At 43.2% G+C, this 24591-nt stretch overlaps 1 protein-coding gene across 2 annotated transcripts; it reads left to right on the forward strand.

The window, feature by feature from the left end:
- The first annotated feature begins 18445 nt into the window (after positions 1–18445).
- Positions 18446–22567, forward strand: CTSV (cathepsin V). Of its 2 annotated transcripts, XM_079790766.1 has the most exons (8): positions 18446–18499; positions 18999–19135; positions 19432–19554; positions 19657–19803; positions 19993–20217; positions 20637–20799; positions 21455–21572; positions 22061–22567. In XM_079790766.1, the coding sequence occupies exons 2-8, from the start codon at positions 19010–19012 to the stop codon at positions 22158–22160; spliced, it is 1002 nt and encodes a 333-aa protein (XP_079646892.1). In that variant the 5' UTR covers positions 18446–18499; positions 18999–19009; the 3' UTR covers positions 22161–22567. The 2 variants fall into 2 exon arrangements, with proteins under 2 accessions (XP_079646892.1, XP_079646893.1); XM_079790767.1 differs by lacking the exon at positions 19993–20217.
- Positions 22568–24591: the final 2024 nt, after the last annotated feature.

Consider the following 24591-nt stretch of genomic DNA (forward strand, 5'->3'; position numbering starts at 1 on the left):
GAACTGTTTTAAAATTCTACTGATAACAATAAGAATCAAATTGAATAGAATAAACCTAACAATAAATGTTTTCTACATGTGCATTTATATGTGGAACATGGGTAACATGTATGGAGAGATTTAATGAAGACTTGAATAAGTAGAGACAGCATACACTGAGTGGCCAGATTATTATGATCTCTGAACGCATAATAATCTGGCCACTCAGTGTATATCCTATATAACAAAAGGCTAATATGCAAATTGTCCCCTCAATCAAGAGTTTGACCAGCAGGCAGGCCGGTGAACCTCCCATGTCCCCTCCCCCTGGCCAGGCTGACCGGCCCCCATCCATGCACGAATTCATGCACCGGGCTTCTAATATCCTATCTAATAAAAGAGCAATACGCAAATTGATTGTCACACCAACACACAAGGAAGCCGCCCCATGTGGTCAAAGATGGATGCCCCCTGTGGACACAAGATGGCCGCCACAAGATGGCCAGCAGGGGAGGGCAGTTGGGAGAGACCAGGCCTGCAGGGGAGAGCAGTTAGGGGCAACCAGGCCAGCAGGGGAGGGCAGTTAGGGGCAACCAGGCCTGCAGGGGAGGGCAGTTAGGGGCAATCTGGCTGGCAGGGGAGCATTTAGCCATCGACCAGGCTGGCAGGGAGTGTTTAGGGGGTGATCAGGCTGGCAGGCAGAAGCGGTTAGGGGCAATCAGGCAGGCAGGCAGGCGAGCGGTTGGGAGCTAGCAGTCCTAGATTGTGAGAGGGTTGTCCAACTGCCCGTTTAGGCCCGATCCCACCAGGATCGGGCTTAAACGGGCAGTCAAACATCCCTCGAGGGTCCCAGATTGGAAAGAATACAGGCTGGGCTGAGGGACCCCCGCCACTCCCCTCGTGCACGAATTTCGTGCACCGGGCCTCTAGTATGTGTGTGTGTGTGTGTGTGTGTGTGTGTGTGTGTGTGTGTGTGTGTATAATGAGTAGCCAGATTATTATGCATTCAGAGATCATAATAATCTGGCCACTCAGTGTATAGTCTTAGAAAGATGTCATTACTTTTATGATGTCATTTCTCACCAATTAATTAATATTAATTTCATAGAATGATAATCAGAATCTAAACACAATTACTTTGTACCCTAAAAACTTATTCTAAAGCTTATCTTTATTAATCACATATGAGAATATAACCAGGAAAAATCCCCAAAATAAAGAAATGGTGCAATGATGGACAGATCAAGGGAACAGATTACAGAGTCCACAAATAGATCCAAGTTCATATGGACTTTGATATATAATAAAAATGGTTTCCAATGAATAAAATAATAATTATGGATTATAAAATTATGACACACTCTGTATTAACATTAATTTTGGAGGAAAAAATACCAGCATTACTCTTTCAATTCTTATTCCAAAATGATTTAAGTGCATCCAAAGATTTAAAGAAAACACATAAAATATCAGAAAAAATAGTAGGTGAAAATGTATACATCTTGAGTTTGGATGTCCTTTCAATGCATGGCAATAGTGAAAATGAAAAAAGACTCACTATGTAAAAACTTAACACTTTTACTTGGTCAATAACAACCACAATAAGAAGTTATAAGTAATGTCCCAAGACAGATGCCAAAGATACTGTGCAGAGCAACTGCAATACAATAAGGAAGAGCTCATTTGTAGAGAGAAAAGTGATGCAAACCCAACAAAAATATGAATATACAACATAAACAGTGAATTCATTGAGCTCTTGAAGGCTAGCCAGTGTTGGAAGGGTGTGGGGAAACAACATAAACTAGCACTTTTTTTTTTTTTTTTTAATTCTCACCCGAGGATATTTTTCCATTGATTTTTAGAGAGAGTGGAAGAGAGAGGGAAAAACAGAGAAACATCAATGTGAGTGAAACACATGGATTGGTTGCCTCCTGCAGAAGCCCCGCCTAGTGCTGGGGCTGTGGAGGAGCCTGCAACCGAGTATGTGCCCTTTGGTCCACAGGCTGACACTCTATCCACTGAGCCAAACTGGCTAGGACAGCACATTCTTTTTGAAGATGATTTGTTAACATTTTTCAAATTTTTACATGTACACACATTTCAATGGAAAAAAACTTATGTTTTTGGCATTTGTACCACAGAAATCACATAAATATGCAAAGATATATGGATAGAGATATTCACTGCACATTATTTATGATGATAATTGGAAAGGAATTAAGAATCCATCAAAAAGGGATTAATTAAATAAATATGCTACACCCCTACATGGAATAATATGCAGCAAGGAAAAAAATGTCCTACAAAGCATGACCAGACAACTGGGACACAAAACATTGTAAGTGAGAAAACAATAAGTGCACACAGTGCTTTTTGAAAAATGTGTGTTTATTTGTGTCTGCACTGAATGAAGCCTAGTTAACATTGGTTATGTTTGGGAAGAGGGATGGAGAGTGGGAGGGAGCTCCCATGATCCCATTGTGCACTGAAGAAAGCATCTACCTAATAAAGGAGTAACATGCTAATTGACCGTACCTTCACGACACCCACCAGCCAATCAGGAGTGGGTATGCAAATTAACCCAACAAGATGGCAGGTTAATTTGCATATGCAGGCGCTGAGCGGCTGGGGACGGGGCAGGATGCTTGCGTTGTCGCCATGGAGACGACGCAGGTGTTCCGCACCAACACAGCCGCTCAGGGCCTCCCGGCAGCGTGGGAAGGTGGAAAGGTAGCTCCGGCCAGAGGGAAGGCAGTGCCGGCAGCCAGGGGAACGAAGGCCCATTCTTGCACGAATCTTCATTCGTGCATCGGGCCACTAGTGTTTTATAATTCAGAAGTAAATGTTTAAATGTATTTATATGAAATAAGGAAAATGGGAAACATTTATGAAGTGTTTAAGGAGTAACAAGGCTCACTAACAGACTTGTTCAGCATAGAATTTCAAGGGGGATGAAAAGAGCCAAGTTGCAAAACTTACTCTTGATTTTCTGAGCCTACATAAAAATGAAAAGCATCTTGTTTACATAAAACGAATACACGTGGCAGGGTTGAAGGTTTATTAAGCTGCCACCACTGTCAGTTACATTTACCTTTTGCATTTGGTCCATATTTGCAAAAAATAAAAAATTCAATCCTTATTAAGAGGGCAAATCCATGACCTTCAGGGATCCACAGACACAGAGGACTGTTCCCAGCTAGGGGAGACTGAGACTTCGTTCACTGTGGTCTGGGAAGCGGCCTCGGGGTCACCCCCACCCACTTGGGACACTTTCAGCTGTGCTCGGGACTCACCCAATCCCGATGCAGCCATGCAGCACCACGCAGGCTGTTTCTGTTTTTATTGTTTGTTTATCTATATTTATTTTATGATGCTCTTACATTTATTTGGTCACTGCATGCTTTCTTTTTTTAAAAAAATATTTTTTATTGTCAACAGTATTACAGATGTCTCTCATTCCCCTTTACTCCTCTCTGCCCAGCCCCTACCCACCCTCCCAGGTCTTCATCACCATATTGTCCGTGTCCATGGGCTGAGAATATAAATTCTTTGGTTTATCTCTCCTTGTCCCCTTCTCTCCCCGTCCCCTCACCTCCACATCAAGGCATGCCAGTATATTCCATGTCTCCATGCTTCTAATTTTATTTTGTTGGTCAATTCATTTTGTTCATTAGATTCCACAAATAAGTGAGATCATGTGATATTATGTTTCTCAGATTGGCTTATTTCACTTAGCATAATAGTCTCCAGGCCCATCCATGCTGTCCCAAAGGGTAAGAGATCCCTCTTCTTTACAACTGCATAGTATTCCATTGTGTGTCCCACAGCTTTTTTATCCATTCATCTACTGATGAGCACTTGGGCTGTTTCCAAATCTTAGCTATTGTAACTAACTCTGCTATGAACATAGGGGTGCATATATTATTTCTGATTGGTGTTTCAGGATTTTTAGTATATATTCCCAGAAGTAGGATCACTGGGTCCCACTGGGCAGTTCCATTTTTTTTTTTTTAAGCCTACAGCACCCTGTATTCCCAGGCGGTCTCCCATCCAAGTACTAACCAGGCCCGACCCAGCTTAGCTTCCGATATCAGACGAGATCGGGCGCGTTCAGGGTGGTATGGCCGTAGACTGGGCAGTTCCATTTTTAATTTTTAAAGGAAACTCCATACTGTTTTGCATAGTGGCTGCACCAGTCTGCATTCCCACCAGCGGTGCATTAGGGTTCCCTTTCCCCCACATCTTCTCCAGCACCTATTGTTTGTTGATTTATTGATGATAGCCATTCTGACAGGTGTGAGGTGATATCTCATTGAAGTTTTAATTTGCATTTCTCTGATGATTAGTGACTTTGAGCATTTTGTCATGTCTCTTGGCCATTTGTATGCCCTCTTTGGAGAAATGTCTATTCAGGTCCTCTGTCCATTTTTTAATTGGATTGTCTTCCTTTTGTTGAGTTGTATGAGTACTTTATATATTTAGGAGATTAACCCCTTATCAGTGTATCATTGGCAAATATGTTCTCCCATATAGTGGGTTCCCTTTTCATTTTGATGGTGGTTTCTTTTGCTGTTCAGAACCTTTTTATTTTGATGTAGTCCCATTTGTTTGTTTTTCTCCTTTGTTTCTCTTGCCCTAGGAGATGTATTGGTAAAAATTCTGCTACGTGAGATGTCTGAGATTTTACTGCCTATGTTTTCTTCTAGGATTTTTATGTTTCATAACTTACATTTACGTCTTTTATCTATTTTGAGTTTATACTTGTGTATGTTGTAAGTTTGTGGTCTTATTTTATCTTTTTGCATGTGTCTGTCCAGTTTTCCCAACACCATTTGTGGAAGAGACTGTCTTACTGTATTATATGTTCTTGCCTCCTTTGTTAAATAGTAATTGACTATAATGGTGTGGGTCAATTATTCTGTTCCATTGATCTATATGCCTTTTCTTGTGCTAGTACCAGGCTGTTTTGATTATAATGGCTTTGTAGTATAGTTTGATATCTGGTATTGTGATCCCTCCAACTTTGTTCTTTCTTCTCAGGATTGCTGCGGCTATTTGGGGTCTTTTAGGATTCCATATAAATTTTTGGAATGTTTTTTCTAGTTCTGGGAAGTTTGCCATTGTTATCTTAATAGGGATTACGTTGAAACTATAGATTGCTTTGGGTAATACGAACATTTTAATGTTGTTAAGTCTTCCAATCCATGAACATGGTATACTCTTCCATTTGTTGTATCTTCCTCTACTTCTTTTCTCAATGTCCTATAGTTTTCCAAGTACAAGTCTTTTACCTCCTTAATTAAGTTAATTCCTCAGTATCTTATTTTTTGTTGTTGCAATGATAAATACAAATTTTTTCTAATTGAATTTTTTCTTTATTGATTCAGGTATTACATATGTGTCCTTATAACTCTTTGCTCCCTCACCCCTCCCACTCATGCCCTCACCCCCCTGGTGTCTGTGTCCATTGATTTTGCTTATATGCATGCATACAAGTCCTTTAGTTTCTCTTTCTGATAGTTCATTATTGGTATATAAAAATGCCATCAATTTCTGGATGATGATTGTGTATCCTACTACTTTGCCAAATTCATTTATTATGTCTAGTAGTTTCCTGGTGGAGTCTTTAGGGTTTTCTATGTACAATATCATGTTGAATAATGACAGTTTTACTTCTTCCTTCCCAATTTGGATGCCTTTTATCTCTTCTTCTTGTCTAATTGATATGGCTAGAATTTCCAGTACTATTTTGAATACGAGTGGTAACAGCAGAAATCCTTGTCTTGTTCCTTTTCTTAAAGGAAAGGCTTTTAGTTTTTGCCCTTTGAATAGGTTGTTGGCTGTAGGTTTGTCATATATGGCCTTTATTATGTTGAGATATGATCCCTCTATTCCCACTTTGCTGAGAGTGTTTATCAAAAAAGAGTGCTGGATTTTGTTGATTGCTATTTCTGCATATATTGATATGATCATGTGATTTTTATCTTTTATTGTGTTTATGTGATGTATCACTTCATTGATTTGTGAATAATGTACAAGCCTTGCATCGCCCGAAAAAACCCCACTTGATCATGATGTATATTTACATATATATATATATATTTAAATATATTTTTATTGATTTCAAAGAGGAAGACAGAGAGAGATAGAAACATCAATGATGAGAGAGAATCGTTGATTGGCCTCCTCCTGCATGCTCCTTACTGGGAATCAAGCCCACAACCCGGCATATGCGCTGACCGGGAATTGAACCCATGATCTTTTGGTGCATAAGTCGATGCTCAACCACTGAGCTAAGCTGGCTGGGATGATATTTTAAATATACTGCTGGATCTGACTTGCTAATATTTTGTCGAGGATTTTAGCATCTGTGTTCATCAGGGATGTTGGCCTGTAATTCTCTTTCTTTGTAGTGTCTTTATCTGGTTTTGGAATTAGGATAATGCTGGCTTTATAAAAAGAGCTTGGAAGTGTTCCTTCCTCTTGAATTTTTTTTTAGAATAATTTGAGGAGGATAGGTGTTAGCTCTTCTTGAATTTTTGGTAAAATTACCCTATAAGTTCATCTATTCTGGGACTTTTGTTTGCTGGGAGTTTCTAAATTACTGCTTCAATTTCATTGGTTGTTATTGGCCTATTCAGGTTTTCTGATTCTTTCTGATTTAGTTTTGGAAGATTGTTTCTAGGAATTTGTCAATTTCACCCAGGTTGTCCTGTTTGTTGGCATATAATTATTCATAGTATTTTCTTATAATCCTTTGTATTTCTGTGATGTCCATTGTTATATTGCCTCTTTCATTTCTGACTTTATTTATTTGGGTCCTCTTTCTATGTTTCTTTATTAGTCTGGTTAAAGTTCATCAATCTTGTTTATCTTTTCAAAGAACCAGTTCTTGGACTCATTGATCTTTTGTACTGTTTTTTGTTTGTTTTATTTTGTTGTGTTTTGTTTTGTTTTGTTTTGTCTCTATGTCATTTATTTTCACTCTGATCTTTATTATTTCCTTCCTTCTACTTCCTCTGGGCTTTTCTTGCTATTGTCTTTCCAATTCATTTAGTTGTAGGGTTAAATAGTGGCTTATTTTACTTAGCATAATACTCTCCAGGTCCCTCAGTTCTGCCTCAAAGTGTAAGAGATCCTTCTTTTTTACTGCTGCACAGTATTCCATGTTGTAAATGTACCACAGCTTTTTAATCCACTGGTCTACTGATGGGCACTTAGGCTGTTTGCAAATTTTAGCTATTGTAAATAGTGCCACTATGAACATAGGGGTGCACACATTTCTTCTGATGGTGTTTCGAGATTCTTAGCATCTATACCCAGAATTGAGATTGCTGGGTCAAAAGGCAGTTCCATTTTTTATTTTGTAAGGAAACTCCATACTGTTTTCCACAGCGACTGCACCAGTCTGCATTCCCACCAGCAGTGAATAGGGTTCTCTTTCCCCCACATCTTCTCTGGCACCTGTTGTTTGTTGATTTATTGATGGTAGCCATCTGGCAGGTGTGAGGTGATGCCTCATTGTAGTTTTAATTTGCATCTCTCTGATGATTAGTGACCATGAGCATTTTTTCATATGTCTATTGGCCATCTATATATCATCTTTGTATTACAGGCACTAAACACCTGGAAAGGAGTTACTGGACAGCCTCTTGAAGGGGAGGGAGAGGCCTCACCTCAATTCTTGTCATGCTCATAGCAATGAATTCAAATGAGTGATGGGCAGCATTGTGATAAAGCTAATTTATTCAGAAAGTACTGCATGCGGATTTATTAAAGGAGCAAGGCAAGCAAATCTATCATGCAACATAATGCTTAGATGGGCTCTTTTTCTAATCTGAAGAACGGATCGGGTGGGGGGTTCTGCCTTATGTACTTTTCTGTCTATAGATTTTAAATTCCTCTGCCGGATATCTTGGTACAGGTTAATGTTCAAGGTCCCCCTTTTACTTTGTTTCAGCTTTCCCAGGATTTGTGAGGTGCACCTGGCAATTTCATCTTGCCAAGCCCAGAGTCAGCTGGCTTCTCTGTTTAGGGAGTGAAAAATAAACTGTCCTTTTCCCCTCTCCCTTTCCCCCTCCCTCCCTGCATTCTCTCCTAGGGAGGCTTTTAACCATTTGCTCTCAAGGGTCCTCGCTTTGGGGAAGATAATGGCTTGTTATTTACAAGCCAGCTGCAAGCTGTCCAAACTGCTTGGCCTTGTTGAATTTTCTTGTCTCAGTTTCCCTATCCTCCTGCCTTGGAATTTTTCTAGCTTCTTGCTATCCTGTAACATTTGAAGAAGTGTCTATTCTGGTCCTTTGCCCATTTTTTAAACTGGATTGTTTGTCTTCCTGGTGTTGAGCTGTATAAGTTCTTTATGTATTTTGGAGATTAATCCCGTATCAGGTGACTCTTTGTCGAATATGTTCTCCATAAACTGGGTTCCCTTTTCATTTTGCTGGTGGTTTCTTTGGCTCTGAAGAAGCTTTTTAGTTTCATGTAGTCCCATTTGTTTCTTTTTCCTATGTTTCCCTTGCGCTCAGAAACATATTGGCCCAAATATTGCTCCGAGAAGTATCTGACATTTTACTGCCTATGTTTTCTTCTAGGATTTTCATGGTTTTGCAACTTACATTTAAGTCTTTTATCCATTTTGAGTTAATTCTTGTATGTGGTGTAAGGAGGAATAAAATAATTTTTGCAGAAAAACATTTCTATAGAACTTTACTGGAAAGACGTATCATGGTCGAGATTCTGTCCAGAAAAAAATCTTGAATTTTTACAAATTTCAAAATGGGTTTTCATAACCACCCACAGGCTCCCATCCTGAAGATGTATCCAGTGAGCACCTAGAAAAGATTAATTCTTTGTTGGAGGTAGCTGCATTCAATGACCAACTTGCTGTACTAAGGTGTAGGTACCAGGAGAAGCAGGAGGAAAGTTGGGTCCATTAATCAGTCTGTTGTTTGCAAACTGTAACTAATCTGGAAAACCAAAACCTGTGTAATCATCAATAGCAGTGAGCCAGCCCCCAGGGGGTAGGTCAAGAGTCCATTTAGCCAGGAGTGGGCACAGAGTTCACAATCCCTGTTGTGTGTGTCCTGAATCTGCAGTGACATCGCAGCCTGAGTTCTGTGTGCTTTCTTTCAGCAGTTTGCACTGAGGCTGAAATAGCCTGCAGCAGGTAGAATCAGGTTTCAGTTTGGAGTCAGGTACGGGCAATTCATATCTGTAAATTAGAATTCCAAGAAAAACCGCTGCACAGCCAGGAGCAGTGTTCAAAGTCCAAGTGACCAGCAAGGCTTTCCTAAATTCTCTTAATCTTATTAGGATCAGTTGATCCGTTCAAAAAGAGCAGAGGCCGGCGTGGCTCAGTGGTGCTCCATCCCCAGTGTGGGGCGTGCTGGAGGCAGTCGATCAATGATTCTCTCTCATCATTGATGTTTCTATCTCACTCACACTCTCCCTTCCTGTCTGAAATCAATAAAAATATATTTAAAAAAAAGAGCGTAGGCCAGAAAATTATCAGCCTCTATCAGATGTCTGATTTTACAAGATCTCATTAACAACTAAAAACTGCTTTTTAAAACTCCAAAAGTAGAAATGACCTCTCTTTTCATGCTGTCTCCCTTGTTTTCAGAGGCTCCAATAGGCAGAATTATAGCAAAAATCATCAACTATGAAAATTTTTATTGTTTTTCGTACTCAAGTCAATTGTAAACATTGCAGTGGTGAGAAGGCTAACCCCTATTTTGTAAAACTACTGTTTGAAATCCTCTGCTATTTAGACAGCCCCTTATTCTGAAAAATAACTTTGCTTTCTAGCCTGCTTGAATAATAAGGAAGATAAACTTAGCTGTCTGACCTTGTAGGCCAGGGACTGGATACTCCCATGCTCTCATGCCAGATATATTTTTCAACTGAATAGAACTGTGTTGTTCTCAAGGCCACAAGCTTCCAGCGAGATAACTACTAAGCACACGTAGGGCTGGCTCTTTAATAAAAAGAAAACCTCTGCTTGTTGCTTTGCTCAGAATTTGAAAGACATTTTTTTCTCTGAGCCCACTGGCATAATAATAATAAAGTGTAACTCCATTTCTCTAAGTGTTGCTTGGTTTTTCTTCGGTCTTTTGTAACAATGGACTCACCAGCAACAAAAAGGAAAGAGGTGTGCAACATTTGAGAGGTTTTGGGTTTTTATTTTTTAGCTTTACTGACCAGGAAATTATTTATGAAATGTAATTTCATAAATAATTTCCTGGTCAGTAAAGCTAAAAAGCATAAAATATTTTTAATATATTTTATTGATTTTTTTTTTTTTTTTTTACAGAAAGGAAAGGAGAGGGATAGAGAGTTAGAAACATCGATGAGAGAGAAACATCGATCAGCTGCCTCCTGCACACTCCCCACTGGGGATGTGCCCGCAACCAAGGTACATGCCCTTTACCAGAATCGAACCTGGGACCCTTCAGTCCGCAGGCCGATGCTCTATCCACTGAGCCAAACTGGTTAGGGCAGCATAAAATATTTTATATTAGTTTTTATCATATATCCAGATGCAATAGCCATAAAATACAAAACACAAAGCCATTTTAAAAAATCTCCTTTTATCCTCATTGTAAATTTACTTAAATCTCCAGAGGCAAATTTAGCATTTACAGGGTTAACAATTTCAGCTGCTGGGTAATGCCTAGGAATTGGGGGTGGGGTGGGGAGGTATTTAAGCAGGATCTGAAGTGGGATTTCTCCCTGCCCCCTTTTGGATTTCTCCCTCCCCCGCCCCCTTTTTTTCCCCCCTGGTTTACCTAAGCTTTGTTTCAGCCCTGGAACCTGATTTAATTTTGAACCCTGTCCAGCACCACCAGGGGTATACCTGAGGAAGGATTAAAGAAAACAGACTAAGAGAATACAGTTGGGGCCCGGTGGATCACCGCCTGGATGAGGAAACAGTGACCCTTGTCTATAAGCAGGATCTTTATTTTATAGTCAGATCACACAAAGCAAAACAAGGGGAGTGGTCAACATGTTTACAATGTTCTTGCGAGTTTCAAATCTATTTCGTTACTCAAGCCTTGTTTTGGCAGCACTTGCTGCACCTCCCACAGCCCATTAGCTACCTAGGAACAAGGGAGGACTATAAGGTCAAGCTTAATTTTGCTAGGAGGGCTCTGCCCTCCAAGCTGGGACTTGTATGTGGCTCTGCCACAGGTCAGTCCGAGGCTTGACCCTATAGCCGCTTCCTACAATTTTTTTTTATAGGAGAAAGCAACACAAACTTCTAACAGTTTTGGCCCACTCAGAGCTCAACTTTGGGAATGTTTGGGCCCTTCTCCTCCCACCTGGAGGAGAGAATAAAAAAACAAAGACAACACCAGGGCTATATTTTTTATTTGTTTTGTTTTGTTTTTTAGGCCTGCTGAAAGTTTTACCAATGTATCCTTGTACCAGCAGTACTTGAGAGAAATCAACCTTTTAGGCAAGCATTCCTTAAGAGGTTGTAGACAATACTGTGTGGACAGGAGCTTTTGACTCTACACTGTGTAGTATTTTATATATTTTTAAACTATGGTAAAATATATATAACATAAAATTTGCCATTTAAAACCTTTATAAGTGCATATAATTTAGTGTCACTAATTACATTCACAAGGTTGGGCAGACATCACCACTATTTTCAAAACTTTTTCATCATCCTAAATAGAAACTCTGTATCCAATAGGCAATAAGTCCCTATTCTTTCTCGCCCTCAGTCTATGATAACCTCTGTTCTACTACGTTCTATCTCTGTGATGTATCCATTCTAGATATTTCATAGAAATAGGATTGTTGGCAGTGAGAATGACACCAGGTTTTAGACAGGTGGAGTCAGACCAGACTTTGGTTCAGCAACCTTGGTACTTGAGTTCTGGCTAAGAATAATTCAGAGCCAAGACTCAAACCATAAGAGAAAGTTTATTTAGAAAGTCACAGAGGTAGAAGAAGTGAGCTGTAGAAGAAATGGGCTCAGGAAACAAGTTACAGAGACAAGAGAAGGGCCCTTGGACCTTAATGAAGAGAGAGCAAGGAAAATGCGCCCGGGGGAAGGAGGTTGGGAAAGTCGCAGGCATACTCCCTGAAGAGCCAACTGGGTCCTCTGTGTTGAGGGTATTTATCTGGGGGTCTCAGGGGAGGATCCCAATAGACTATTCATCAGCTTTCCAGATGTGTCTCCACAGCATCCTGATCTCTACTGATTGGTTGGCACCAGGGCAGGACGTCATTTGTTAACGAGGCTGGTCCTGCTGTCAGTCATGGCATCACTTGTTTGGTTTTGCTGCTTTTCTAGGCCTGGAGTTGAAACACAACTGAGACCTAGATGTTATCCCTAGGGGTTAATGCTTAAGGGAGTGGTCCTGCAAGCCACGAGGCCACTCTTTGGCCCCTTGTTCCTCCTCCAAGGGAGTCTATCACAGTACTAGTGACATGCCAGGGGAGGAAAAGTTTGAACCACATCACAAGCAATATGCACCGTCAAGAGGTCTAAGTCGCACGACCAGGGATGCTAGGGGAGTAAAGGTTACCCTGGGGGTGAGGTCCTTGTTTTCCCAGCTTTGGCCATTCCACCCTGGTGACCTTCTGCACCTGACCCATCGTCGTTGCTCTGCTCATGTCTGTCTAACTGCCTACCACAGAAACATAAAGCATGTGACCTTTTGTGTCTGGTTTAGCATAATGTTTTCAGGTTCACCCATGTTATAGGCCTTTTTAAGTGTGAAAAATAGTCCATTGTCTATATATATCACACATTTTGTTCGTCCATTCCTCCGTTGCTGGACACTCAGGTTGTTTCCACATTTTGTCTGTTGTGAATAATGGTACAATGAGCATTTCTATATAAATATTTGAGTTACTGTTTTCCCTTCTTGGGGTATATAACTAAGAGTGTAATTCCTGGGTCTCCAACACTGTTCTCAGGTGCAAATGATTCCCTAGAAAGACTCCCAGGACCCAGAAGTTATTATACCCATGTTTATTCTTTATTAAAGCAAAATAATACAGATGAAAATTAGTAAAGGGGAAAGGCACATGGCAGGGAGGGGGGTGTAGGGGGAGGGTGGGGAGGAAGAATCCAGCCACAAGCTTCCAAAAGTTGTCTAAGTGGAATTGCACAGGACATGCTCAATGCCTCCTGCACTGATGTGTGACAACACTGATACGTTGCCAACCAGGGAAGCTCATTAAGATTCAGTGTGTGCTATGGACTGAAAGTGTGTGTTCCCCCACCCCCAAATCCATATGTAGGAACTCTAATCCCCAGTATGATGGTTTTTGGAGATGGGGCCTTTGTGAGGTAAATAGATCTAGATGGGATTAGTGCCCATATAAGAAAAGACTTGAAAGAACTTGCTTCCACTCTCTGCTCTCTCCCACATTGGGATACAATGGGCAGACGGCCACCTCCACACAAGAGGCAGGAGCACACCAGACCCCACATCAGCTGGCTCCCTGATCTTGGCCTCCCCAGTCTCCAGAACTGTGAGAAATAGTGCTTGCTGTTAAAGCGACCCAATCTTTGTGGCTTTAGTTTGTGATAGCAATCCAAAATCACTAAGACGGTGCCCAAGATTTTTACTGGGGGCTGGTCACATAGGCACCCTCTGCCTAACATGTACCAAAATTCCAGACTCCCAAAAGGAAAGCAGGTAGGTGTTGAACATAGATCATAGATTTCACAAACAGCGTAGGCACACTAAACCACCCTTATTAATTAGGGAAATGGTGGGAACCCTTAACAATCTCTTTGCAGATGGTAGCCATCGGACAATCTTGCAAGCAGACCTTTCTCAATATGGCTAGCTCAGGCTTGCTATGTTAACTCTTTTTTTACACTGTCACCCTCCTAATAACATCCAGTGAATACTTACAGTAGAACTAAATAGCTTTTCATGGAATACATAGGTACAGGAGAACTCTGTCAAGAAAAATACTTGGATGTTATACACACACACACACACACACACACACACACACACACACACAGTGAGGGAAATAAGCATAAAAATATTTTAGAAATTCATTCAGGTAATTTTGAGAGTACATTTGTTAAAGCTGGGGTCAGTGAAACAAGGAAGGGCTTAGAACTAAAGAAACAACAGGAGAGAGCCTGGGTGGGGCAGCTTTGGCTCCCAGGAAAGTCAGAGGAAAGGGGGCCTTGGAGACAGGTTCAGGGGGTTCGCCCAGGTGAGCTGCTTCTGCCCGTTGCTCTTGGGGTTGTAAGTCTCATGGGGGTCCCTTAGACGTCAGGAGATGCACATCTGAGATGGAGGAAGAAGGGAAAGGAAAGGGCATGCTCCCAGGAAGCTCATTCATTTTGAGGGGTTTTAAAGGATGGAAATAAAGGGGAGGTCTTAGAGAAGGATCGCAATAGAAAGTTTATCAGCTTTTTCAGGTGTCTCCTTTCAGGGTAGTGATCCTCACTGATTGGTCGGTGCCAGGGCAGGGGATCATTAGTCACCAAAGTTGGTCCTGGCATTGCCCACCTAGTTTTGCTGCATTTCTGGGCCTGAAGCTGAAATACAATTGAGTCCTAGATGTTCTCTGTAGGGAGGAAAGGTCAGGGGGTCTAAGTCACCTGACCAATGACATGAAAGGTCAGAGATCTAAACTGCATGATATGCTAGGGGAGGAAAGGCCACCCAGGGGTGAGGTCTGGCACCAGTTTTACCCCTTGCTAGGCATCTGGGGCTTTCCACCAGTTTGTTCTGCCGGCTGGAAATACAACTAAATTGGAGAACATTCTTCTGGAATTTCCAACTATGGTCTAGTTGAGGAGGTGACTTATAACCAGGAAGAATAGAAGGCACCTGGAGACGGGTAGGAAGGGCGAGATACTGAGGGAGGATTGCCCAGAGCATACACACCCACCTGGGGTCCGCAGTGACTGACCTGCGGTGCTTCCGGACCTGCGGCAGCCTGACCCACATCCTGCGGCAGCCTGACCCACATATCATCCAAGCAGCTATAAAAGGTCGCAAGACTGTCTAGACCCAGCAGACCAGAGCCAGTGGGGAAGAAAACTGCATTTTTTTATTCTCTTTTTAAAATGTTTTATCTCTAAACCCAGAGCACAGGAGTTTTCATTTGCAACTATACACCCAAGGCATTGGTGCAGGAGGGAGGTGCGGATTTGAGGTGCCTGAGGTCAGGTGGGGGAGAGGAAGCAGTAGCCAGAAGTCCTGCATTGGATCCCTCAAATGCTTCCAAACCAAACGGCCATTTTCCCTGAGAGGAACTACCTCCTCCAAACACCCAGAGGGCAGGTGAAGGGAAAAAACCCTGCCCTAGGGGATACAGCCTGCCACACCCTGAATTTTGAGTTTACTGAGGGAACGAAGGCAGAGGCAAAGCTTACAGTCTGAACAGTCTCAAGGAGCCCTCAGTGACCGGAGTGGAGGCGTGGCCATCTGCTCCACTATTCTTGGAACCTCCAGGGTTCCAGCTGACAAATGATGCTGGGAGAATGGGATATCCACATGCGAAAGAATGACACTGAACTTTTACCTTACACCATACGCAAATATTAACACAAAATGGACCAAAGACCAAACATAACAGCTAAAACTATAAAACTTTAGATGAAAACAAAAGAATAGTCTCATGATATTGACGTTAGTAACAAGTTTTTGGTTACTAACTTCAATAATAACCAAAGAAAAAAAATATAAATCAAACTTCATCAAAATTAAAAACTTTTGTGTATCAAAGGATGCTGTCAATTTAATGAAATACAATTCACAGGATTTGAAAAAATGTTTGCAAATCATATCAGGTTAGAACCCTCCATGTATAATTCTGGAAAATGTAAAATGTTGCAGCTACGGTGGAAAACAGAAAAAAAATAAGCATAGAATTACCATACCCAGTAAATCCACTTTGGCTATATTCCCTAAGAAATGAAACCAGGAACTGAAATACTTATACAACTATGTGGACAGCTGCATTATATAAAATAGGCAAATGAGTGAATAACCCAATTTGTCCATCTAGGGATGACTGAAGAAACAAAAGGTGGTACAATCACACAGTGGAATATTACTCACCTTTCAAAAATGACACATGCTACAACATGGATGAACCTTGAAGATATTGTTATGTGAAACTAGAGGCCCGGTGCATGAAATTCGTGCATGAAGAGGTGTGTCCCTCAGCCCAGCCTGCACCCTCTCCAATCTGGGACCCCTAGAGGAATGTCCACACAACTTCCCATAGGACATCCCTCTCACAATCCAGGACTGCTGGCTCCCAACCGATAGCCTGCCTGCCTTCCTGATTGCCCCTAACCGCTTCTGCCTGCCAGCCTGATCACCCCCTAACCACTCCCCTGCCAGCCTGATTGATGCCTAACTGCTCCCCTGCCAGCCTGATTGCCCCTAAATGCCCTCTCCTGCTGGCCTGGTCACCCCTAACTGCCCTCCCCTGCAGGCCTGGTCCCCCCCCAATTGCTCTCCCCTGCAGGCCTGGGTTCCCCCCCAAATGCCCTTCCCTGCAGGCCCGGTCACCCCCTACTTCCCTCCTCTGCTGGCCTGTTCACCCCTAACTGCCCTCCCCTGCTGGCCTGATTGCCCACAACTGCCCTCCCTTGCAGGCCTGGTCCCTCCCAACTGCCCTCCCCTGGTGGCCATCTTGTGTCCACTGGGGGCAGCCATCTTTGACCACATGGGGGCAGCCATCTTGTGTGTTGTAGTGATGGTCAATTTGCATGTTACTCTTTTATTAGATAGGATAACCAGGCACAAAAGGACAGACATCACGTGATTCCACTTATGTGAGTTGGCTAGATAGTCAAATTCACAGATAGAGAAGATAGAATAGCCATTTCCAGGGACTTGAGGGAGGGAGAAATGCAGTTATTGTGTACTAGGTACCAAGTGTCAGTCTGGGAAGAATGAAAAATTTCTGAACGTGGATGGTGGTGATGGTTGCACAACAATGACAACAATGTGAATGGACTTAATGCCACTAACTGTACACTTAAAAATTGTTAAAAAGACACGTTTTTGTTATATACATATCACCACAGTAAAAATAAAAAGCACACAAAAAATACTATTCATCTGATAGTGCTTCTGGAAGGTTTATTAATTAGTCCTAAATAGGAATTTGTTTACAAGTCCACATAAACCTGGCACCATTTTTATCAAAAGATTTCAAAATATGCGTAGAAAATGGTGAAGTGGGAAGGGAAATGAGGTACTGATAATATTTTTTCTAGAAAATATATTCAGCAATGAATATTTTTTGTAATAAAATGAACAAACATATATTTCTGGTTTGTGTTCCTTAAAGTCTTAATGATATACATTAATATTTAACATGTAAATATATTTTCCCAAACTGTCATTTAAATCCTGACATTAAATGCAAATTAAAAATCATTGTCTGGCAGGGGGACTCAGTGGTTGAGCTTCCACTTATGAACCAGGAGGTCACGTTTCTATTCCAGGTCAGGGCACATGCCAGGGTTGCAGGCTCATCCCCAGTAGGGGTCATACAGGAGGCAGCCAATCAATGATTCTCTCTCATCATTGATGTTTCTATCTCTCTCTTTCTCCAAGATCAATAAAAATATATATATTTTTAAAAAATCATTGAAGTAAATGTCACTAAAGTAAATTTCTTAAATTAAACCTCAAGAAAAGCTCGCTGAGGAAGACATAACAATCCATAATGCAGAGAGAGGGGAGGTAAAAGCAGTTTCTATTTTCCTCCTTTATTAAACCACATTTTTCGGTAAACAACTCCTTTCTGTGGATTTTGAGAGAAGCCTGTGACGGAGAAAATCCCTGCTCGGGGACGACAGGACAGGAGCACTAGGAGACCCTGGAGACCCTCCCAGTCCGTCCCCTTTCCTCCCAAGGACATGGGCCTTGACCACCGTGTCTGCGTTTTGGGCATTGCCATTCCGCTCCAGATTCTCCCCAGACCCAGCTGCGCCCATCGGTAAACAGTGAGCACACATCTGTCTGTGGGCTCCGCCTCCCAGCAGCCCGCCCCACGGTTTGCTGCGGGATAAGCAGGAACCACTGGGCTACATGTTACTGCTCCCAGCGCTCCCGAGAGTTTAACCAAGACTAGGACCAAAGGGCACTGGGGCTACACTGAAGTCCACTCGGGGCATCCCATATCTTTTTTTCGTAAACCACCCTCTGCGCACATAAATTCGGGGTATTTAGTTGATCCAGGTCCCCCGGGAGGCGCGGGACCCTCCTCATAGTTGTCCGGAGGCCTCCAGCTCGCCTCCCCCAGAGTCCACTGAGGCCTACGCTCTCGGTCCTGGGACAAGCTGGGACCTAGCGTCCTCCCGAGTCAAGACCCAGCACCCGAAGTCCCGCCCACAGCCGGTTCAGCCAATCCCGGTGCGATCTGGCGGTGGGGGCGGGGCGGGGAAGGGGCGGGTCCCCGGGACCTTAAATGGGCGGCCCAGAGGCCCCAGCCTAGCCCCGCAGATTCCTGGACCTGCTCGTGCTGACTGCTGTTTGCACAGCTGCTCCCTCCGCAGGTGAGCACCTCCTCTCCCCCTACACCTACCCCCTTCAAGTTTGGACGTGGAGCGGCAGGGCCACCCCGAGAACTAGGGCCGCCTCCAGCCAGCCTTGGGGGTCGAGGGTTTGGGGGTCCCAGGCGTCGAGGTCCCCAGGTCTGACCGAGCGGACCGCTGGGTTGTGGGGCCCGCTGCTCCCTGCACCAAGTCAGCATCCTCTGGCAGCGGTGGTTGTGTGCGGAGGGCTGGGAGCCGGCAGCATGCCTCTTGCAGGGTTGGTCTGCAGCACCTGTGTACCTGACCCTGAGCTGGTTCCCTGACCCCTGGGAGCCTTACCCTCTCTAGGAGTGCGAATGGGGGTCTCCGGGCTGTTTTTCTCCACCCACATCCTTAGCCTTCCTCCACAGTCCTTGTGTGCTTACTCGGGAGGGTCAATTAAATGTTTTACTCCCGGTGGCTGTAAGGTCTCAGGGGAAGGATTGGTCTAATCAGAGACTCATTTCTTTTCCCTTCCTAGGTTTTTGAAACATGAATCCTTCACTCCTCCTGACTGCCCTTTGCTTGGGAATAGCCTCAGCTGCTCCAGAACCTGATCCCAGAGTAGACGCACAGTGGAACCAGTGGAAGGCAACGCACGGGAAACTCTATAATGAGGTTGCTAACATCTGAAACGGTCCAGGGGGACCACCCAGAACATGGTTCTTGCTGTTGGGAGTTTATAGCGGAGAGTAGCTTCTCGAGACTGGCCCTTTACAGGCCATAACTTCATGGCCCCCATTACTGACACCAGGGGGCACGCATCCCTGCTGCCAGGGTGCTGGAGAACAGCTCCCGGGGTGTAAAGCCTCCCCTGACAGTGGTTTGTGTTCTTCTGTCTGCAAATCCACTTGGTGAAGGTGAGTTGGGTTTTCAGTAGAAACGAAGACGACGTGGTCTGTGCTTGCCTCTAGAATGAAGAGGGATGGAGGAGAGCGGTGTGGGAGAAGAATGTGAAAGTGATCGAACTGCACAACCAGGAACACAGCCAAGGGAGACGTAACTTCACCATGGCAATGAATGCCTTTGGCGACATGGTGAGTGCGGCATCAGAGGCTTCGCTTTTTGTGCTTCCTCTCCTCGGCACTTTACCAAAATAATCTCTTCCTTTATAACATTCTGTGTCTTTTTCCTTGAAGACCAGTGAGGAATTCAGGCAGGCGATGAATGGTTTTCAAAACCAGAAGCACAAGAAGGGGGAAATGTTCCAAGAACCTGCCTTAGCTGAGATCCCCCCATCTGTGGATTGGAGAGAGAACGGCTGGGTAACTCCTGTGAAGGACCAGGTATGACCGTGTCCAGCAGATCATCTGCTCTCCAAGAGTACAGCCGTAAAGGCATTGCTCTCCACGACGTGGGAGACCGTGGAACAATGTGCAGTTTGCTATTTTTAAAAACAATTTCCAGATAGGTCGTCTGTTGTCAAAGTCTTGCTATTTGTTTGGTAGCTGAGAGCTTTTGAATTTTGTTTTCAGGGTCAGTGTGGTTCTTGTTGGGCTTTTAGTGCAACTGGTGCCCTCGAAGGACAGATGTTCCGGAAAACTGGCAAACTTGTCTCGCTGAGTGAGCAGAACCTGGTGGACTGCTCTCACGCTCAGGGCAATAACGGCTGCAATGGTGGCCTAATGGATAAAGCCTTCCAGTATGTCAAGGACAACCAAGGCCTGGACACAGAGGAATCCTATCCATATTATGGAACGGTAAAACACGGGCCTTATCGTTCTAGCTCTGCTTTTGAGTGTTGAGCGCTTCAGAGAAAACACTTACGATATTTAGAATTCACATTTTAGGCTGGAGAATCTGTATCTACAAACTGTCAGAGCTGCACAGTTCTCTGTTTAGATGGTCACTGTATAGCTGTTCCTGCTTCTGTGTTATATGAGATTTACATACCATTCTATATATAGGAAAAGTTTCTCATGGCCAGGGAGACCGAGAATATCTCATTGAATATACATACCAGCTAGTTCTTCAATTTCAAAGCAACCAATAGCACTTCACATCCTGGGATGCTTTATAACAAACTTGACTTAGAAATCATTAAACTGCAACTTGTCTTGAACTCATGTTCCATGGGAGGTATGATATAATCACGTCTCTTCCCTTTTACCTTTAAAAGGATGACACTTGCAAATACAAGCCTGAGTTTTCTGCTGCCAATGACACTGGTTTCGTGGACATCCATAAAAACGAGCGGTCCCTTATGAAAGCAGTGGCAAGTGTGGGGCCCATTTCTGTTGCTGTAGATGCAGGCCTTGCGTCCTTCCAGTTCTATGAAAAAGGTGAGGATTTGTCTTTACATAAATTCAGGCAGAAATGTTATAAAACCACCCGGACATACAGCAAGACCGACTCTTTGGCATGTAGAATTCAGTGTAGACTTCCTGGATGTGTGGATTTAACATAGTTGTGCATTCTATACATGAAATATTTGTGCCAGATGTTGTCCATCTGACATGACCTAAACCATATCCCCATGATTTTAAGTGCCTCATAAATAGATCAAATGCCTATATAATTTGGCTGATATAGCTTCATTTACTTTACTTTTAAAAAATTGTTAGACCTTTAAAATATTCCAAGAATTTTACTACTGAAATGAAAACTGGGGAAAAAAAAAACCTTGGCTCAAGTAATTTTATGTTTTGTTTGTTTTCTTAGGTTGACATCCTAAAAGTAGAATATTTTCAACCAGTGGTCTTTTATGCCTCTTGACAAGTTGTTTCTAAAAGTGCTAGTGGCAATTTGTATTTCTCTTAGTATTGCAGGAGGGCCTAACTCCCACCCTAGATTTTTAAAATCTTACTTTTAAATCTTACCTGGATTTGTGTAATCTAACTGAATTTTGAGATGCCTCTCTTACTGTGGTTGGTAGGCAAACTACTGTCAGTTCTTACCTGGAGATCTTCACCCCAGCACTGACTTCTATTTTCCTAGGCATTTATTATGATCCAGACTGCAGCAGCAAGGACCTGGATCATGGTGTTCTGGTGGTTGGCTATGGCTTTGAAGGAGTAGAATCAGATAACAATAAATATTGGATTGTCAAGAACAGGTATAAAATGCCAGAAATACTTATATTTTATTTTGGAAAGGGAATCCTTTTCAAAATCAGTATTTGGATACATGTCCTCAAAACTTGGAGCACAATTCCGAAACCCCAGAAGTCTTTATCCTACTTAGGGTGAACCTAGACATGAATGTTTGATTATAACATTAAGATACTGTCCCAAGCTTGCTAGGGCATTGATACCGTTTTGGTACCAATGCATTTCTAAATTTGAAAATGTTCTTAATTCTGAAACACACCTGGCCCCAAGAGTTCTCTTTTTCAATCTCTGAGTTTGCAGTTCTGTGAAAGGTTTGGGGATAGAATCGTGTGCAGGTTTGGAACCCAGCCATGAGCAAGCGCAGCGGTCTCTCCTGCTTCTTTCTGAATCTGTCTGGGCCTCAGGTGCACTGTTTTAAGCATCTGGTGTTATTGTCGATAAACATAAATGTGTTTGGTCACTTGTATGAAATGGAAACCCTCTCTTCTTTCAGCTGGGGTACAAAGTGGGGCATGGATGGCTACATAAAGATGGCCAAGGACCTGGATAACCACTGTGGGATCGCCTCCATGGCCAGCTATCCTACTGTGTGAGATGGTGGTGATTTGAGATGTGATTAAGAACAGAATAACCAGAGGATGAATATTATCTTAAAACTCATCAGAACCCTGGCCGATGTGGGTCAGTGGTTAGAGTGTCAGCCCAAGCACGCAAGGGTCTCGGGTTCAATTTCCAGTCAAGGGCATATACTTGGATTGCAGGTTTGATCCAGACCCCAGTGAGGGCCTGTGTGGGAGGCAACCCATCGATGTGTCGCTCTCACATCAATGTTTCTTTCTTTCTCTATTCTCTCTCTCTCTCTCTACCTCTCTCCTGTCCATTCTCTCTCTATAAATAAATAAATAAATAAATAAATAAATAAATAAATAAATAAATGGAAAAAATCCTCAGGTGGGAATTATTAACAACAACAACAAAACAAACAAACAAAAAACCAAAACCCTGCTCAGACCTGTGGGATAAAACAGTTGAGTCATTGAATAGCTAAGCTGTGATTTGAATTCTGCAACATTTTACACTGGTAAAATGTTCCACTTCTTTAATTATTGTGTTAACAGTTTGTATGATTGACTTGCCTAATAACTTTTGCATTTTTATGTTTTAAAATGATGTACACATTTTTATCTTTTAAAATAAAACTTAATTTCAAAATAGAGGTGGAGCTTCTATTTGTTTTTAAATCATAAACGTTTTGTATAGTGAAAAATGCGATTGGGCTCTAGAGGCGTAACTGAATGTGCTGGTGGCCCATTAGGAGAAGGGCCGGGGCCTTCTGGCTGTTCTACTTATAACCAGGCAGATCTGATGTTCATTGTCCATTGGCTGTGTCTGACTCAACCCTTAAATGGAGCACAATTTAACAAACAATCCATAAAGGACAAAAGTAAGTTATTTTAATAAATAAAAAATTCACATATTAAATAAGAGATTACACATACATAGGATTTCCAGACTGGAAAGGTGCTTGAGCGGTCATGGCCATTTGCTCAAGATGGTTACAGTCCAGCTGAGTGACAGGACAAATGTCACAGGGCCAGTTTCTGAAGCATCATCTCCAACTGTTCGTAAGCCCATGTGGCTACTCTGCAGTTGAGAAAGGACACAACATAGAGGATTGCCAAGAATGTTTGTCTTTGGGGCCACCAGGGGTGAAGGATGGGCTCCTGGATTTGAGGCTGGGCTTCAGAATGAGTGCTGTGGCCTCAGAGGTGGGCGATAGGTGAGAGGGTCAAAAGTGATAGGCCTCATTTATACCTAGCTACCTTATCTCTGAATTTATTTCAAAACAAAACAAAACCAGCAACCTAATTCTACATTCTGCAGGCTAAAGAAGCACATAGTTCCATTTGTTGTCTGTTTCCACTCAAGGAAATATAAAGAGCAGGCGGAAGTATTTAGTTAATAGACCCCGCAATTACTTATGAAGACATGAAGTGTAGGACAACTGGGGACTCCGCCCCAAGGCCTCCTGCAGCCTCTGTTCAAGTCCATCTGTCCTGGATCATGTGCCCTGCGGGACCCTCAGTGTGGCCTTCCCTTGCAGTCTTTAAGTTTACAACTCTGTGACCTAAAATGACAAATGTGTTTAGAGTGAAACCCTGTGGGTTCTGTGATCAGACTAACAAGTGTGTTCACAGGAAGATTTGGGAGGCTCCCAAACTGGACCCCTTTTGCTGCTTGGTACCTATATTGAAACATCTGGAATCGATGTGCCCCCACTGTGCCCCAGTCATCACCTGTGGGAGTGCCAAGCGGGAGCTGGTGCTTTAGGGAGAGGGAGGCCTGGGAACACCAGGAGGAGGAGGAACCTGACAGGAACCCAGGGGAGCCAGGCAATGAGACAGGATAAAGGTGGTGTCTGAGCAGAGACTGGTGGTCAGCATCCCTGAGAAAAGAGAAACCACGTTTAGGGAAAGTGGGGAGAGAGTGAGCTGAGGTGTGGGAGATGAGGCCGGGTCCACACGTGGGTTTTATAGACACAGGGACCACTGGGAGTGCGGTGAAAAGACTGTTCTGTAAAAATGTACCCCAAACATCGCAGCTTAACAGTAACCATGTTTCCCATTTCCCGTCTGGCTTAGCTGGGGGTTACCACTGGAAGTCTCTCCTGCGCTTCTGAATTGTCTGTAGGTCTGGCGGGGCTCACAGCCAAGCGGACTCACGTGACTGTCCCGGATGCTGCTGACCAGAGCACGTGCACCGGCCGCAGCATGGCGTGGGCTCCCACAGCACAGACTGCCTCTGAGAGGGCTGTCCCTGGAGGCAGGTGCCAGGCGCCCAGCGGGGACCTGCCAGGCTACTCAGGACCTTGTCTAGTCCTCAGTGGTGTCTCTGCTGCTGTATTGTATTGGAGGATGTCACAGAGAGCCCGGTTCCAGGAGGGGGCTGGGCGAGGTCACTAGCAGAAGAGCATGTGACATGGAAGCTATGGTGGTGGACATCTTTGGAAAATGCTAACTTGCA

The sequence above is a fragment of the Cnephaeus nilssonii genome, assembly GCF_951640355.1.
Source record: "Cnephaeus nilssonii genome assembly, chromosome: 14".
Taxonomy (NCBI): Eukaryota; Metazoa; Chordata; class Mammalia; order Chiroptera; family Vespertilionidae; genus Cnephaeus; species Cnephaeus nilssonii.